Source organism: Phallusia mammillata, chromosome 2 (genome assembly GCF_965637545.1).
Source record: "Phallusia mammillata chromosome 2, kaPhaMamm4.hap1.1, whole genome shotgun sequence".
NCBI classification, from domain to species: domain Eukaryota; kingdom Metazoa; phylum Chordata; class Ascidiacea; order Phlebobranchia; family Ascidiidae; genus Phallusia; species Phallusia mammillata.
In genome coordinates this window covers 1,707,557-1,723,528 of record NC_137253.1, presented here as the reverse complement: position 1 = coordinate 1,723,528, position 15,972 = coordinate 1,707,557, and the positions used below count along the sequence as shown (strand labels likewise).

The following is a 15,972-nucleotide window of genomic DNA, read 5'->3' as shown; positions in this document are numbered from 1 at the left end:
GTTGACAATATCTAGTTATCATACTAACTTTAACTCTGTGTTCTTGCACAAATTTTCCAAAACTCTGCAAAGCATTTCCAACAAATGACAGCTCAACATTTTTCAAAGTCAGAGTGGTATCGTTCAGTTTGTAAAGTGAAGCCATGTTTGTGATATCAGATGAAAATACAGAACCCACTATGTTAGCAACAGTTGGTAGAAGTTTGGTCACAGGTAAGCTAATATCATCACTGCCAAGTTCATTCAAACATGCAAAAAGGTGAAACCACTGTTGCATGTCATGTTCTTCATTACTTTCCCTCACACTCACTAACAATTTCTTTGCTTTGGATTCAGCAAGTAAACCAAGAAACTTTTTATTTTCTTCTAATTCATCAACTTGTGCTGCAGGAGAAAGTCGTCCAGCTTTTATAAACACACTACCATTGCAAATGCCGAAACAAAACTTTACAACATTTTCTAAATCTCCAGACTCAAAAGCATTTTCAAGAAAAGATTTAAACCCATTTAGAGGCATAAACAAAACAAGTCTGAGTGCAACCAACAACTCTTGCCAGGAGCGATGAACAAAGTAGCTAACTTTGTCTTGTTGCAAAATCTGAATTGCAAGACCCTCATCTGAATCTACAGCTGCATTGACAAATGCTTGTTGTGTAGCCAATGGAATCTTAAACTTCTTTAAGTCCTCATCTGAAAACAGAGACTTATTTTTTTGCCACCCATCAAATGCCAAGTCACAAAGCTTCTTAACCACATCCATGCCTTTTTCAAATGAGCAATGCTTTGAACGAATGTATCTGTTCAACATTGCAATGTAAACACCTGTGAGTGTGATATTACCCAAAGTTCCTCCACCTCCCAACAGAAAGTTGAGGGCCATAAGCATGTTGACAGGTACTACACAGCATTCCAACAAAGCTGGGTTGTCTTGTAGGATTTTCCAAACTCTGTCAAACTGTTCACCACATAAACACCTAGCAAGTTTTTGCTGTTCACTTGGTGCTAAACCCAAAATTTCCAAAACAAATTTTGGTCTGTATTCTGGAAACGCATCAATAAACTGAGTGATTCTTGATGTTACCAGCTTGTAAGCATTCTTCAGTAGTTTGCAATTCAGAATATTGAATAATACTGCCATTGGTTCGGTCTTTTCAAATGGTAAAACATCTGGATATGAATGTAAGTTTTCAGTTTTGGCTTCATCCAGACCATCAATGAATACTACTGTGTTGGGATCCTGCAAGATGAAATTAATCAGCTCCTTTTTCTCTGCTTCCTGTATTGAAAGATTTCCCTCTGCAATCAGGGATGCGAAAAGTAATTCAAACAAATCTGTTTTTCGCTCCAAGTTGATGGAGCCTACTGCTATGTAAAATACAAGGGATGCATTGGAAAGAATTTTTTTGTCCAAAATTTTTTTAATAATGACTTTTGTCAATGTGCTCTTTCCCACTCCAACTGCACCAACAACACCAATTGATTTTTTATCTTTTTCAATGTCCCCTGCTTCAATCTTTGCTCTTTCAAAAATGTTTTCAACTGTGATATCACCTTTCAGTTCATTTCCTTCATCTACCACTCTAGCCAATTTTTCTCGTTCTTTTTCAGAATCGTTGTCTTTCCGTCCCGTGTATTTTACAAGCACAAGATCAACTGGTTCCACTGCTCTTCCATATTCTCTACCACATTTTTCATCTACTACTGTCTTCAGATGCTGTCGCAATTTTTCTGCTGTGGTGTCAACTATATAAAATACACAAACTTTAATGTCAAGCATCAAAAGTTGGTCAGCAAAGCAGTTTTATAATGCAAGACTTTATTTAGTAGGCCTATCGGATTGCTCTATTAGCACTATTAATCAGTGGTCTTCAACCTATGGGTCATGAAGTGGGGTCGCCTAAACTTTTCCTGGGGTCGCTATAAATTTAACTTATTGGCGTTTAAATTTATTACCAAAACATGATACGTTTTGTCCCAGTTCGCAACCTTTGCTCATATTTTGCAGTACAGGTTAGTATCGCGTGTCACAAACTAATCATTGTGAGGCAATAGTCAATATAAAAGTTGTTCAACTTATTGTTACACGATAGAACCCTATGATTGACATTTTGTGTTCAAAATAATACAACCGGTACAAGAAAAATACATAAACTTGATTTCTGCAAACTGGTGAGCTTTAATGCGAATTAGATCGGGCAAATTGAACGAAACTCATGGGTTCTAACATTTGAGCGTAATAATACACACAGAGTGCTGATATTTCAAGTCTTCTTGAAAATCAAGCAGGCATGTTTACATGAAAATAGTTTCAGTTTCAGCATTACTTCAAACATTCTGCTCCCTTCCGGAAAAATGGGGTCACATGAAAATGCTGATTCAGTTTTCGTTTAAATTGGGGTCGCGTTAAAAAAAAAGTTGAAGACCACTGCTATAAATGACTCTTAATATTAACAATGATTTATATTTATGCCTGTTTGCAGCACTAAAGTTGCATGAATATTGTTTTTGGAAAAACATAAATGTTTCCTATTATAAGCAGGCAAATCACGTGCATGGATTTTGTATCATGAAATGTGGTGTTATTGAGCTGTTAAATTTGTTGACTGCCAAAGGGGTAAGTGCATTTGAACCAAACAATAAGTTTGGAAATAAATAATAAAGATCTCACCTTGCAATGTTTGCAAGCAACAAGTTTTCTACCAACCTAATTTATTGACTTTATTTCCCTTGACAGAATCTACAGAACTTTCAGAATCTGAATCTTCAGTTTCTGTTTTGCGACGTTTCATGTCTGGTGAACCATCAACAGATGGAAATGGATCTGCATGAAAAAATAACAAGCGTAACAAATGAGAACATAAGAAATGCTTTTGGAAAAAAGGACAAGATTTTGTTTAGGAACTTCGTAGATTGGAAGAGTTTACTTAAATCATCTGAAACCAAACTTGCAAGTCATGCAAATGACATTATCAAACATTAGTAGTTAGCACATTAACAGCAAAATTCCTTTCATTGTAACATTATAAACCTGTTTCTCCAGTTGAGCTTCCTGCTTCTGATGTTGGAGCAAATGTTTCAGGAATCTCAAGATGGAGCTTCTTCAGTTTTATAATGGGTTTCTCAATATTCTCTGAAAACCAAACATAAACTAGAAAGATCACAGTACGCCAGGCCCATTGAAGGCGCTATACCGAATCAGCCGGTCACCAAGCATTCACCACCATATGGCAAGGCATAGGCTAGAAAAATCTAGCCTGCGGTGGGATTCGAACCCACGACAGGAGTCTTTCCGGGACTCGCGCTCTACCAACTGAGCTACACAGGCTCTGTGGAGAATCCGCCGAAAGTCGAATCACAAGCACCGTTACCTGCCTCGTATGCTGCACATGTCAGCTTCGTAGTAGGGGATCGCCAGATTGACCAGGAACATAAATTCATAACTGGGATCAGCCCTGAAGCGTCTATGCTGACCAGCGATCACGGCACACTCATATATAAATCACAGTACGCCGGGCCCATTGAAGGCGCTATACCGAATCAGCCTGTCACCAAGCATTCACCACCATATGGCAAGGCATAGGCTAGAAAAATCTAGCCTGCGGTGGGATTCGAACCCACGACAGGAGTCTTTCCGGGACTCGCGCTCTACCAACTGAGCTACACAGGCCCTGTGGAGAATCCGCCGAAAGTCGAATCACAAGCACCGTTGCCTGCCTCGTATGCTGCACATGTCAGCTTCGTAGTAGGGGATCGCCAGATTGACCAGTATCAGTTAAGATGAACATAAATTCATAACTGGGATCAGCCCTGAACTGTGATTTATATATGAGTGTGCCGTGATCGCTGGTCAGCATAGACGCTTCAGGGCTGATGGGGAAGAAGTTGATTTATGGTAAAAATTAAACTTCTATGATATTTTTCCCCATATTTTTACACTTGATAAGTATTTTGCAATGTACATTAGGTCAGGCTTATTAGCTGTTTCCATATTACTTCAGAGGGGCCTAAAACCTCTTCTGCAAGTATAACTATGCTTATCATTTGCATTGATTAAATATATATAATAGTGTTTTTCTATGTATTGCCAGGTCATATATACTACATCATATTTACTGATGTATCACATATACCATTTAATATATTCAAACTATTTAAACTTTTAACAAAGGTTAAAAATTTTTTTCCTTAATAGCCCTTTGTTTGTTGAATTATGATTTTTAATCCACACATAGCGTTCTGTGGCACTGTTAAGTTTCTACATACCAACAATACGATTGCTTAGCTGGGCTTTTTATGTCCAAAACCTGTTCTGAGTTTTTATCAACGCTTTCAGTTTGAGAAGTCATGTTACACAGGTGTAACAAATTGTGCTGCATTGTCGCTCTGCATTTTGAAACATGAATAAGTTGACTACATTAACGTTTACAGCGCAATATCACTATCATCGTAACATCTTAATTCCAACCAGTGAGAAAATGGTCAAGTGACTGCAGTCATGCGTGAAGCAGAGGCATTTTTACCATGCGCCACTCTTGTCAATCACTCCCATTGCATCAGCTGTGCACTGAGCGAGCACAAATTTGACAAAAGAGAGCACATAATAACATATTTAGGGCTGTAAGTGTAATTACTAAGCCGATTGCACTGAAATTTTTAACAGCCAAGGAGCACCCTATCCACAGCTGTTTAAAATTTCAGCAGGTTAAGTCTTGTATGTCTGACCTCATTAACATGTGAACAAACAAACACACATTTGGAGGTAAAGGGGTGAAAATGGATATATACAACTTCAAGTTAAACTAGAAGGGTGGCTTAGCACATATTGCCCTTGCATATAAACTTTTACCTATTTTGAAACATAAATATATTTCCTATACTTATTTTGTATTGGGTCTTATATTAGCCATCGTCTTTTGTAACTTTAGTGGTTTCTGCAGGCAAAAACTCATGGGTCCCCACACATGCAAAGTTGACAATAATGCAATTCAAGAGATAACCATGAGAAAGTTGGGTGTTGTAAAGTAAAACAAAGTGATTGGCACTGGGCTTAAATTATAATACTATGTAGAATACAAACTATAAAATTAGATTCACCCCAAATATGGTTTGAAGTATGTCCTATTTAACGTTTTGAAAAACTGACCCATTTTAGGGGGCTAGTAGAGCAACTAATTGGGTTCGACACACAAACTCAAAAATATATAAAAACCACAATGACTCAATCAGTAGTACTGCAAAATTTCAGCCCAATCCACCAATGTTTAAAATTTCGACTACTAGAGGTGTTTTTAGCAACAATCGATAATGTTTCTGACGTCATAGGGCTGTTAACAAGCCCCCAACTGCCATGGCACAAAAACGACCACCAAGCAACCCACCAATGAGCAACATACAACTGGTTGCCCTTGTAACACTATTGCTCCAAAGAAATCTTTCGTTTGTGGTGCCCAGTAACATACAAATACGTTTTACACTTTAGGGGCTTGTGGGGTAAATGTTAGGACTACAGGCTTAAACACAACAATCAACACCTACAAATGACATACTAAACAAGAAATCCAAATTTTAGCCAATTCTGACAATGTTTAAAAACTCACCCATTTTAGGGGGCTAGTGAGGTAAATACTGGGGTTATAAACAAAATCAAAGTGGGATGCACATCTACATGAATATATCTACCATCTGTGTAAATTTCAGCCAAATCCATCAAACATTTGATGGAAAAACGAGTCGGACAAACTTTGGGAAGAAAAAAAAGGAAGAAAAAAAAAAAGAAAAAACAAACAAACAATTCAAGTAAAATCAATATTTGTCCCCTTCAGGGAAGGGGACCCATAATACTGATGATGTATTGCGATAAAAGTTTGATATGTTTAAACCTACGACATTTTGAACTAGAAGGGTGGCTTAGCACATATTGCCCTTGCATATACACCATAACCTATTTTAAAACATTGATATATTTCCTATGCTTATTTTATATTGGGTCCCATACCATCCACTATCTTTTATAACCTTAGTTGTTTCTGCAAGCAGAAACTCATGGGTCCCACACATGCAAAGTTGTAGATAATGCATTTCAAGAGATAACCATGTGAAAGTTTGGTGTTGTAAGGTAAAACGCAGTGATCGGCACTGGGCTTAAATAATAATACTATGTAAAAACATAACATTTGAGTATGTTTAATAAACTTTGCAAATTTCATAAAATTAGAGTGTTTTTTAAAAGTTCATTTATTTAAGGGGGCTAGTTGAGTAAATGTTGGGGCTAAAGGTAAATACATCAACTGAAACCTGCAAATAGCATAGCCCACATACTACCCAAATTTTATCCAATCCCGACACTGTTCAAAAAAACTGACCCATTTTAGGGGACTAGTGGGGTAACTAATGGGGTCATACACACAAACTAAAAAAACATGAAACCTCAATGACGTAATTAATAATACTGCAAAATTTCAGCCCAATCCGCCAATGTTTAAAATTTTGACCACTAGAGGTGTTTTGAGCAACAACTGTTAATGTTTCTGATGTCATAGGGCTGTTAACAACCCCCTAACTAATGTTCACCAAGCAATCCACAAAGTCATAAAAGAGTAACATCCAACTGCTTGCCCTTGTAACAATATTGAGCAACAGAAATCTTTCGTTTGTGGTGCTCAGTAACATACAAATTAGTTTTACACTTTAGGGCAGGGGTGTCCAACACGTGGCATGCGTGCCAAAAGTGGCACGCAGAGCATTTGAAAATGGCACGCGAGCTTTTGCGCATTCAGAGGTAAACATTAGTATTTATACACAATTAAATTTGTTTCTATTGATTTTTCTTGGCCTTTATTCTAACTTCTGTAAAGATTACCAGTGGTAAAGTAACACAACCCACTAATTGAATTGTTCGTTTTTTGACAAAATTTAAAGCCTCCTTGCCACAGGCGTAGAGTTTCAAAAAATGCCAGGGGTGCGACTTTTGATCAACAGCGTCAATATCTATACCATGTGCAGTATACATGTACCCATACGATATGTCAGCCGTATGCGACTATATACCAATACCCTTTCTGTGTTTTAGCCTGTAGTTTCTGTCACTGATATTGTAAATAGTCACTTGACACATTTCTTTGTGTGGTTGGGAGGTTTGCTGTGCGTCTAATAACGTATGCATAAGCAGAAAGGACGATTTGCCGAATCAGTCATTGATAAAAGTAAAACTAATTAAAGTTTCAAATATAGCTGACCGTGTATTGTTGACGCCTAAACATAGGTCTTCTTGAATCAATATTGTGCGTTTGCAGTGCCTTACAAACGGACATTAAACACGGCTTAGGAATCGTTGATGCAAACCTACATAACACAATTTAAAAGCGGCTATAAGCCCCTTGCAGTGTTTAATGTTGGCCCATGGAATTTATTAACAACAAAATATAATTATTTTTATTTCAGAAAGATATTGCGCACATAATACTAAAACGTTAGTGAACGTGCCATTTATGTTGCGTTTCAACCGATGTCTGTTCAATTATAATTACGTGACTACAAACGCATTTGTGTTTAGTTGGAAATACATTTTACAACCGACGTATAAGTTTTTGACGTTACACAAAGTAGGACTACAGTGCCCCTTGCAAACTATTTGTATCTTGTGTCGCATAAACAAAACAAAATATTTCTGGAGTATAATAAACAAGTTTAGCCTACCCCCACTTGACGACATTTTTTTTCTAACTATTTAATAGGGTTCTACATATTGGCCAAATATTCAGATTGAGCCCGTGCCGTTAAGACGTTTAATACATGGTTTGGAAAAAGTACCAAAGGTGGCACGCGAGTATGTTTTGAAACCAAAATTGGCACGGCAGTGTGTTTGAGTTGGACACCCCTGCTTTAGGGGCTTGTGGGGTAAATGATGGGGCTACATGGTTGAACACACCAATCAACACCTATAAATGGCATACTCTACAAGAAATCCAAATTTCAGCCAATTCTGACACTGTTTAAAAACTCACCCATTTTAGGGGGCTATTGGGGTAAATACTGGGGTTATCAACAAAAACAAAGTGGGAAGCACATCTACATAACTACATCTACCATCTGTGTAAATTTCATCCAAATCCATCAAGGATTTGATGGAAAAACGAGTTTGACAAACTTCGGAAGAAAACTAGAAGGGTGGCTTAGCACATATTGCCCTTGCACATACAGTATGCTCTATTTTAAAACATAAATATTTTTCCTATGCTTATTTTGTATTGGGTCCCATATTAGCCATCGTCTTTTATAACCTTGGTTGTTTCTGCAGGCAAAAACTCATGGGTCCCCACACATGCAAAGTAGAAAATAATGCAATTCAATATATGAGTAAGTTTGGTATGTGAAGACAAACACAGTGATTGGTATTGTGCATATCTAAATATGCTATATGGAGTAAAAACTATTTAAATTAAAAAACTCATTTTAAGGGGCTAGTAGGATAACTAATTGAGGTTCCACACACACAAACTTAAAAGTAGGAAACCACAATGACTCAATCAATAGTACTGCAATATTTCAGTCCAATCTGCCAATGTTTAAAATTTCAACCACTAGAGGTGTTTAAGCAACAACCGTTAATGTTTCCGACGTCAAAGGGCTGTTAACAACCCCCGAACTGAAATGGCGCAATAACGATAATTGGCATACTTTACAAGCTATCTAAATTTTAGCCAATTCTGACATTGTTTACAAACTCACCCCTTTTAGGGGGCTAGCAGGGTAAATACTTATATTTTTACGAACAAACAAAGTAGGATGCGCATCTACACAACTACATCTACCATCTGTGTAAATTTCAGCCAAATTCATCAAAAATTTGATAGGAAAACGAGTCGGACAAACTTCGGAGGAAAATACCTATTTTAGGGGGCTAGCGGGTAAATACTGGGGTTATCAACAAAAACAAAGTGGGATGCACATCTACATAACTACATCTACCATCTGTGTAAATTTCAGCCAAATTCGATGGAAAAACAAGTCGGACAAACTTCGGGTAAAAAATACCCATTTTAGGGGAATAGCGGGGTAAATACTGGAATTATCAACAAAAACAAAGTGGGATGCACATCTACACAACTACATCTACCATCTGTGTAAATTTCAGCCGATCCATCAAAAATTTGATAGGAAAACGAGTCGGACAAACTTCGGGGGAAAATACCTATTTTAGGGGGCTAGCGGGTAAATGCTGGGGTTATCAACAAAAACAAAGTGGGATGCACATCTACATAACTACATCTACCATCTGTGTAAATTTCAGCCAAATTCATTAAACATTTGATGGAAAAACAAGTCGGACAAACTTCGGGTAAAAAATACCCATTTTAGGGGGCTAGCGGGGTAAATACTGGGGTTATCAACAAAAACAAAGTGGGATGCACATTTACATAACTACATCTACCATATGTGTAAATTTCATCCAAATCCATCAAGGATTTGATAGAAAAACGAGTCAGACAAACTTTGGGTAGAAGAAAAAATAAGAAAAAAACAAACAAACATTTTGAGTAAAATCAATATGTGTCCCCTTCACAGGGAAGGGGACCCATAATAACCATTTTAGGGGGCTAGCGGGGTAAATACTGCGGTTATCAACAAAAACAAAGTGGGATGCACATCTACATAACTACATATACCATCTGTGTAAATTTCATGCAAATCTGATGGAAAAACGAGTCGGACAAACTTTGGGGAGAAGAAAAAAAAAATTTTTTGAGTAAAATCAATATGTGTCCCCTTCAGGGAAGGGGACCCATAATAAGTCACACAAATTGATGAAATCTTAAAACATGTTGACTATGTTGTTTTAGTTCTTTATTTGGCGAAACAAATTAAGTCTTTTGTGACTGTCGTGACAATCTTAAAGTATATCAGTGTCTTTCTGCCAATAAATTGAAGTTTGTAACAAGTAGCACAGTATCAAGGCAGAACTGATAAATCTTAAAACAAAACTGGCAAACTAGAATACACTTGATGAATACCGTGTTGTTACCAGGCATATATCTTACATTTTCCTTTTTGTTCAACTGGCAAATACATAAAAACTTACTTGTGTCACGTCCAGCAATGTTAAAGGTAGGATTGTGGAAAACACCACTGATGTAAGGTTGAACTGTTGTTCCCGATGTCTCTGTGTGGATAATGATAATGTTGGTTATTTAGCTCAGCAAAAACGAAAATAAGGTTTAGACTATTAAGGAGTTTACATGATTCCAGGCATGTAAAATAGATTTTTTTCATACTTTGTAAATGTTTCATATTTGTGAGTTTTAATAATGCAATGATACGGTTTGAAAGCAGCTAGCAGCGCTCAATAAAAGGTCTATTTCACTGGTAACATACTCGGAGTGCCTGCATCTTCACCAGGTTTACTGGGACTGCTTGCATCATGGGGAGGAAAGCCAGGAGGAAGTGCTTTCAAGAGACCTCCCTGTTCCTGTGAGAGGAAGAGCGATAAGATTTGTTGACATGATAACAGTCGTAAAACACCCCTTTCACGTTGCAAACAAACACTAGGCACAGTGGTCCACGCTTTACCTATTACACATATATAAATAAATGTCACCGTTAATTTGACAATTGCATTTGAATTTCTTAATGTTGCCCCCTGCAGTTATACTGTGTTTGTGTATTGCTATGAACACCAACCTGCATTGTAGGAAATCCAGGGTTCATTATCTGGCCCATGTTATTTGCATAATTGAGTGAAATTGTTTGCTGCATAGTCAAGAAGCTCTCTGGAACCAGTGGTTGGGTGTTATTACTTGGTTCTATTGAAAAGTTGGAGGCTTGGTTGAAGGCAACTGTACAAAAAAGTAAGAATGAAACTACATACATTATTTACAAACTAAACCCAATGGCTTTTTTCAGATCTTCTTTAACATGTCATAAAAAAATTAGACATCTAGTTATTTTGGGTTCTTATTGTGTCTATTTACTAGTGATGGGACGATACCAGGTTTTGAAGCGAGTACCGATACCGAATATGAGTACCACATGTATATACCTTCGATACCGAGCACCAAGTATCATTACCGAGTACTTAAGTGTAGTGTTGTACTTAACTATATATTACAGGCTAATTTATCTGCCATTTGCGGGGTAAAGGCGTGTACACACACATGCCGAAAAATGAAATCTCCATGCGATAGAGAAAAGATATACGTAAACTGGTGGAACTTTTTTCCAATTTTGTGCTGTCCGAAGCAAATATTGGCATAAAGTTGCCTATATTCTTATGATGTAAATCGGCCTTCGGTACTCTCATGTTGGTATCGAAAACAGAGACAAAACATTTTGACACCGAGTACGAGTATCGATACCACTGAAATCGTTTTATACCATTGATACCGAGTACTGATTACTCGTCCCATCACTACTATTTACATTATATTAAACTGTTGCTTGTTTTGCTCGAGAACCCCTGCAGAATCAAAATTATGTATTAAAGTTTTGTAAACCAATGATCTTTATCAAATATAGTTTCCTTTCAAAACAATTCACATTTAATGCAACACACATTCTGCAACCACGTCCTCGCACAGAAAAATAACACTGTATATGTTTCAGTAAAAATTCCAATATTTTTGTGACTAAACAGAAGGTTCTTAAGACTAAAAACAAAACAATGAAAACATTATTTTAGCACAACGTAATGGTTTTTGTTGTAACTTAGCTATTATATTCCATATATACATATTTATTTATTTGGATTATTTTAAAAATACCAGTATGACAAAAAAATGAGTTGCATAGGGCTGGTTCCACTCAAGTGCAGGGATATATTTGGAGGATAATAACTCGCACCAGTACCTTGTTGTCCAATATTAGCTGGATGCACTGCAACATAGTGTTGCTGGTTTGCATAGGAGTAGGTGGGACGAGTGTTCCATGACGCCTGATGTCGAAACTGCTGAGAATGTGAAATATTTCTTCTCACAGCTGTAGTATCAAACTGATTCCTTGCACCTGTTTGTTGGGGTGGAGGAATAGCTTGGCTGGGATAATAAAAGATGTTTGGGTTTTGAGGTTGGTGGAAGTTGAATCGAGTTTCTGGCTGCTGGGGTTGGAATGGTTGAATAGGATCACTGGTGGACGCCAAGTGTTGTCCACTCGTTGAAGTATTCTGAGGATAGAGGCAAATTTAAACATATGATTTAAACAGTTTGGGAATCTGGAAAAATGCTGTATGTTACCAAATCTAAGAAGAAAAACACAAAACAGTAACTTTCAAATTCAAATTTAATCGAAAGCACATGCACTTTAAAAAAATCTTTTAATGCACAATTAACCTTATTTCGGTCATTACTATATTGAATATCACTTTCAGTGTCTTTCAGCTCCATTTAATGCACAAGATCCACTGAGCAGATCAAAGCCTGGTATTCAGGGATCTGCCAATTTACATAGAAGAAGTCAACAGTTGGTAAACCTAAAACAATTAAAGCATTTAAGTGAAAATTACAAAAAGATAAAAGTAGTAACAAGAGACTGTTTGTGTTCAAAACGATACAGCGGGTATAGGAAAAAAACACATAAATTGTCTAATTATTACAAACTGGAGACTTTAAACCAGATTTTCACTCACCAAATTAAATCACAAGTTTGGGTTCTAACATTTCAGCGTAATATTACAAGCAAAATTGCTATTTTTAGTAAATTTGGCTGCTTATTTTTCATGTAAAGTTTAAATACCTGTGCATTCAGCACATTATCACGCTCAAATGTTGGAACCCAAAAGTTTTTTTTTTCGATTTGGCCTATCAAATTCGCATTAAAGGCCACCAGTTTGTAAAAATTAAACGAGACAATGTTGTGCAGATTTTTATGGTTTGTTGTTATCTTGCTAAATCCCCGGGTTTTAAATTACAAAAAATAAAGAAAAATAAATATATTAAAAAAAATAAAGTTTTACAAATTGACCAGAACTGCACATATTCTTTAGGTGTCCAAGTCATTCTTAACAGGGCTTTGTTAGCTTTCAAGACACACAAAAAACTCCGAATATCCGAAAATATTCAGAACGTTTACTTTCACGGTTTCACCTGTATGACTTGCATGAAAGGCAAACACTTAAACAACATTAAACAAAAATATTTATGGGCATAAGAATCTAATCAGATGGTTTTATGAATTAAAACGTTAGTTTAAAATCCAAACATTTGGAGTGTGGGTTTTTAATAAATTACCGGACTCGGGCATAAGCTTTACGCGCAAATTCCGAACATGTCCGGGAAATCCTGGACGACCAGTGCTCTACATTGGCACAATTACATATGGGGCACTTGTAAACCTTGTTATATTATTCAGAAACCTAGTAAAGAGCCCTAAACCTTGAGAAGATAAAAGGTGACACCAGGGAGGGGCCAAAGGGGCCATGGCCCTACCAAATTTTCAAATTTTTTTCAAATCCAACTTTTCAAAATAACTTTTCATTGTGGTTTCGTCTCTTAACTATCAAATGATATATAAATTATCAAAAATGACTTTTGTCACTAAGTTGTAAGCCGAAATCCATGCTTTTTTTTATGCAGACATGGAATAAATTATTTGGCCCCTCCCAAAATGTTTGGTTGCCTACGCCACTGGGTGACACAAGAAACTTGAGAAAAACAAATTGGCCTAAATATTTGAGAATCCCCTTAAAGGTGCTTTTTGATGTTTGCAAAGTAAAATAATTCACACTGTTTCATGTTCTTGTGCTATTTTCTTGGCAGAAAATTTGGCTAGAGGGGCAAATTTTGACACATACTAACGATATCAAATAATTATGTACATATGAGCATATAATACATGCTATGCAACTAAAACCTAAAACATGCTACGATATAAAAAATCCCCAAGACACGCGTCCATCTGGCATTTATTACATGTACAATTTTGTCTGTTCAAAATACATAAAAACGGTAGAGGTTATGGAAATAACTTTAGATATGTAAACAAGGCAGACAGCGTTAAACTCGCTGGTTTGGACATTCACAGTTTTGCCTGCTTCACGTTTAGAACATAATACTATGTCAGGTTTTTATTTGTCAGATTTTTCGACCAAATATTTTAAATTTGAGGTACATTGATGTTGTGAGACAAGCATCCCCTGCCAGCCCCCATTATTGCACTGATTCATTTGAGTTCTTTTATTTGACTGTCTTGTACGTAAGCGCAATTTTTGAGCAAAGGGATAAACAAACAAACTGAAGGCACCTGTTTGTAGTTCCTAGTACTTGTTTTTTTTTCGAGTAAGGACAGTGAAATCAGTTTCTAGTTTTTTTAGTTTTTGCTAATAGTTTATGTCGCCACTGCTTTTGAATACAAATAGCCTTTCTGAACGCGTCATGCAACGCCCATTACATTTCACGGTTCCCTGGTTGCATAACCGTGAATGCTGTAAATCCTTCAAGCGCATGTTTTTCACGAAAGCATTTACAAACTTTGCAGTAGCAACTATATTTTGACAAGTTTTATTTTCACATCTTGCATATTTCTGACGGTACGAGCAAACAATTTGCACGTCAATCACTCAATATTGGAAGCAGTTGGCGAAAAAAAATCCAAACATTTATTTTAAGACCAACTTAGACCTGAGGTTAAGTTTACCAAATAAACCATTTTTGCAATAGGTTTTTTTTTAAATACGGCCGCAAGGACAGTACACATTCTTTGCGCGAGACTGAACCCGAACCGTCTTACGACTTTCAATGAAAACAACTTTTCACAAAAACTCAAACAAACCATTTTCTGCCAAACAAATTTGTTTTCAATTCAACAGAGAAACATGACTGATGACGTCATTGTCAAAATAACCTCAACCAGTTTTCTTAAAATATCAACAAATTAAATAATTCTGACAACCAAACCTTGCTATTAGACTGCTTCTGAATTACAGCGCAACCAAGGAAGACTTGTCAAAAAGAAGGTTGGGCCGAAACATAACTAATATGTTTAAGCTTGACCTGCTCTCAACACCTGAACAAAACAAAAAGCTACTTGAACGAAAGCTATACCGTGCAACCATAGAATGTTGAAAAGCTTTCACGCTAAAGTCACGAGCAACGCCCGCTTGAAAACAAGAATGCATTTTTGGTTAAAGTCTAAACTTACTCCCTTGCAAGTTTTAAACTTTAAACACAACAAGGTTGATTCCTAAACACATTATTGTTGTTATGTTTCATTAATTCGGTTTGAAAATTTAAATTGTCGATGTAAAAAGTGTGAAGTTCTGAAACTCCGCTCACGTGCACAGTTCCAATGATTTTTTTAATTATTCCATTCTTTGGAACACAACAATCTACCGAGTATCTTTAACACACAATAATCTCACATTCCTAAACAGTTTTGCCGATTTACTTCCAAAACAAGGTGAGCTTAGTCTAGGTTTAAAATACCCGTTTTATTGGAAATATAATAAAAATTATTCAAACTGACCAAGTTCAACTCTGAATTGATTTAATTTGCTGTTCTACTTATGAAATATATTTGCGGAGCTTATTAGTTCAACGTGGAAAGCATTCACTAACTTTGCTGCGTTCATTTATCGGGCTCTGCTACGTAACGTATCCTAACCATGTTATGCAGCGTTTCTGGTATTGTTAACACGGATGGCAACGTGTAAGCCCGAGACAAATACTTTACCGGCCAATTTAATCAGTACATAACTAAAAGTTAAAAATATATGTTAAAAGAGATTTCGGTAGAGTCTCGTCACGTCACTTAGCACCAATAAAGCTGGTGGGTTGGGGGTCGCTGAACGGCACTGATGCGTGACGGGTAGCAGACCGTGAATGACGTCATACGACCCACCCACGTCAGTTCAGTTGATGCAAAATTTGTTTTTCTGCGATTCATCAACTAAGAAACTTCGTGACATATCCGCGTCGCAAACAAATTGTTTGAAAGTTAAATTTAAACCACGGTTGGAAAACATTGTAACTGCATACAAAATACGTT

At 36.7% G+C, this 15,972-nt stretch overlaps 1 protein-coding gene and 2 non-coding genes across 3 annotated transcripts in view; all 3 read right to left on the bottom strand.

Annotated features, from left to right (window-relative positions):
* LOC145215626 (uncharacterized) overlaps positions 1–15,657 on the bottom strand; it is a 15,914-nt gene extending 257 nt beyond the window's left edge. The window contains exons 1-9 of the mRNA XM_080084347.1: positions 13,218–15,657; positions 12,321–12,422; positions 11,842–12,154; positions 10,678–10,832; positions 10,372–10,465; positions 10,079–10,159; positions 3,029–3,130; positions 2,705–2,821; positions 7–1,743 (exon numbers count right to left, since the gene is read on the bottom strand). Coding sequence (XP_079940473.1) covers positions 7–1,743; positions 2,705–2,821; positions 3,029–3,130; positions 10,079–10,159; positions 10,372–10,465; positions 10,678–10,832; positions 11,842–12,154; positions 12,321–12,374 — 2,653 coding nt within the window. The 5' untranslated portion in view covers positions 12,375–12,422; positions 13,218–15,657. The remainder of the gene's footprint in view (positions 1–6; positions 1,744–2,704; positions 2,822–3,028; positions 3,131–10,078; positions 10,160–10,371; positions 10,466–10,677; positions 10,833–11,841; positions 12,155–12,320; positions 12,423–13,217) is intronic.
* Trnas-gga (transfer RNA serine (anticodon GGA)) lies at positions 3,252–3,325 on the bottom strand. Its single transcript has one exon. It is a non-coding gene; the product is annotated as a tRNA-Ser (tRNA).
* Trnas-gga (transfer RNA serine (anticodon GGA)) lies at positions 3,594–3,667 on the bottom strand. Its single transcript has one exon. It is a non-coding gene; the product is annotated as a tRNA-Ser (tRNA).
* Positions 15,658–15,972: the final 315 nt, after the last annotated feature.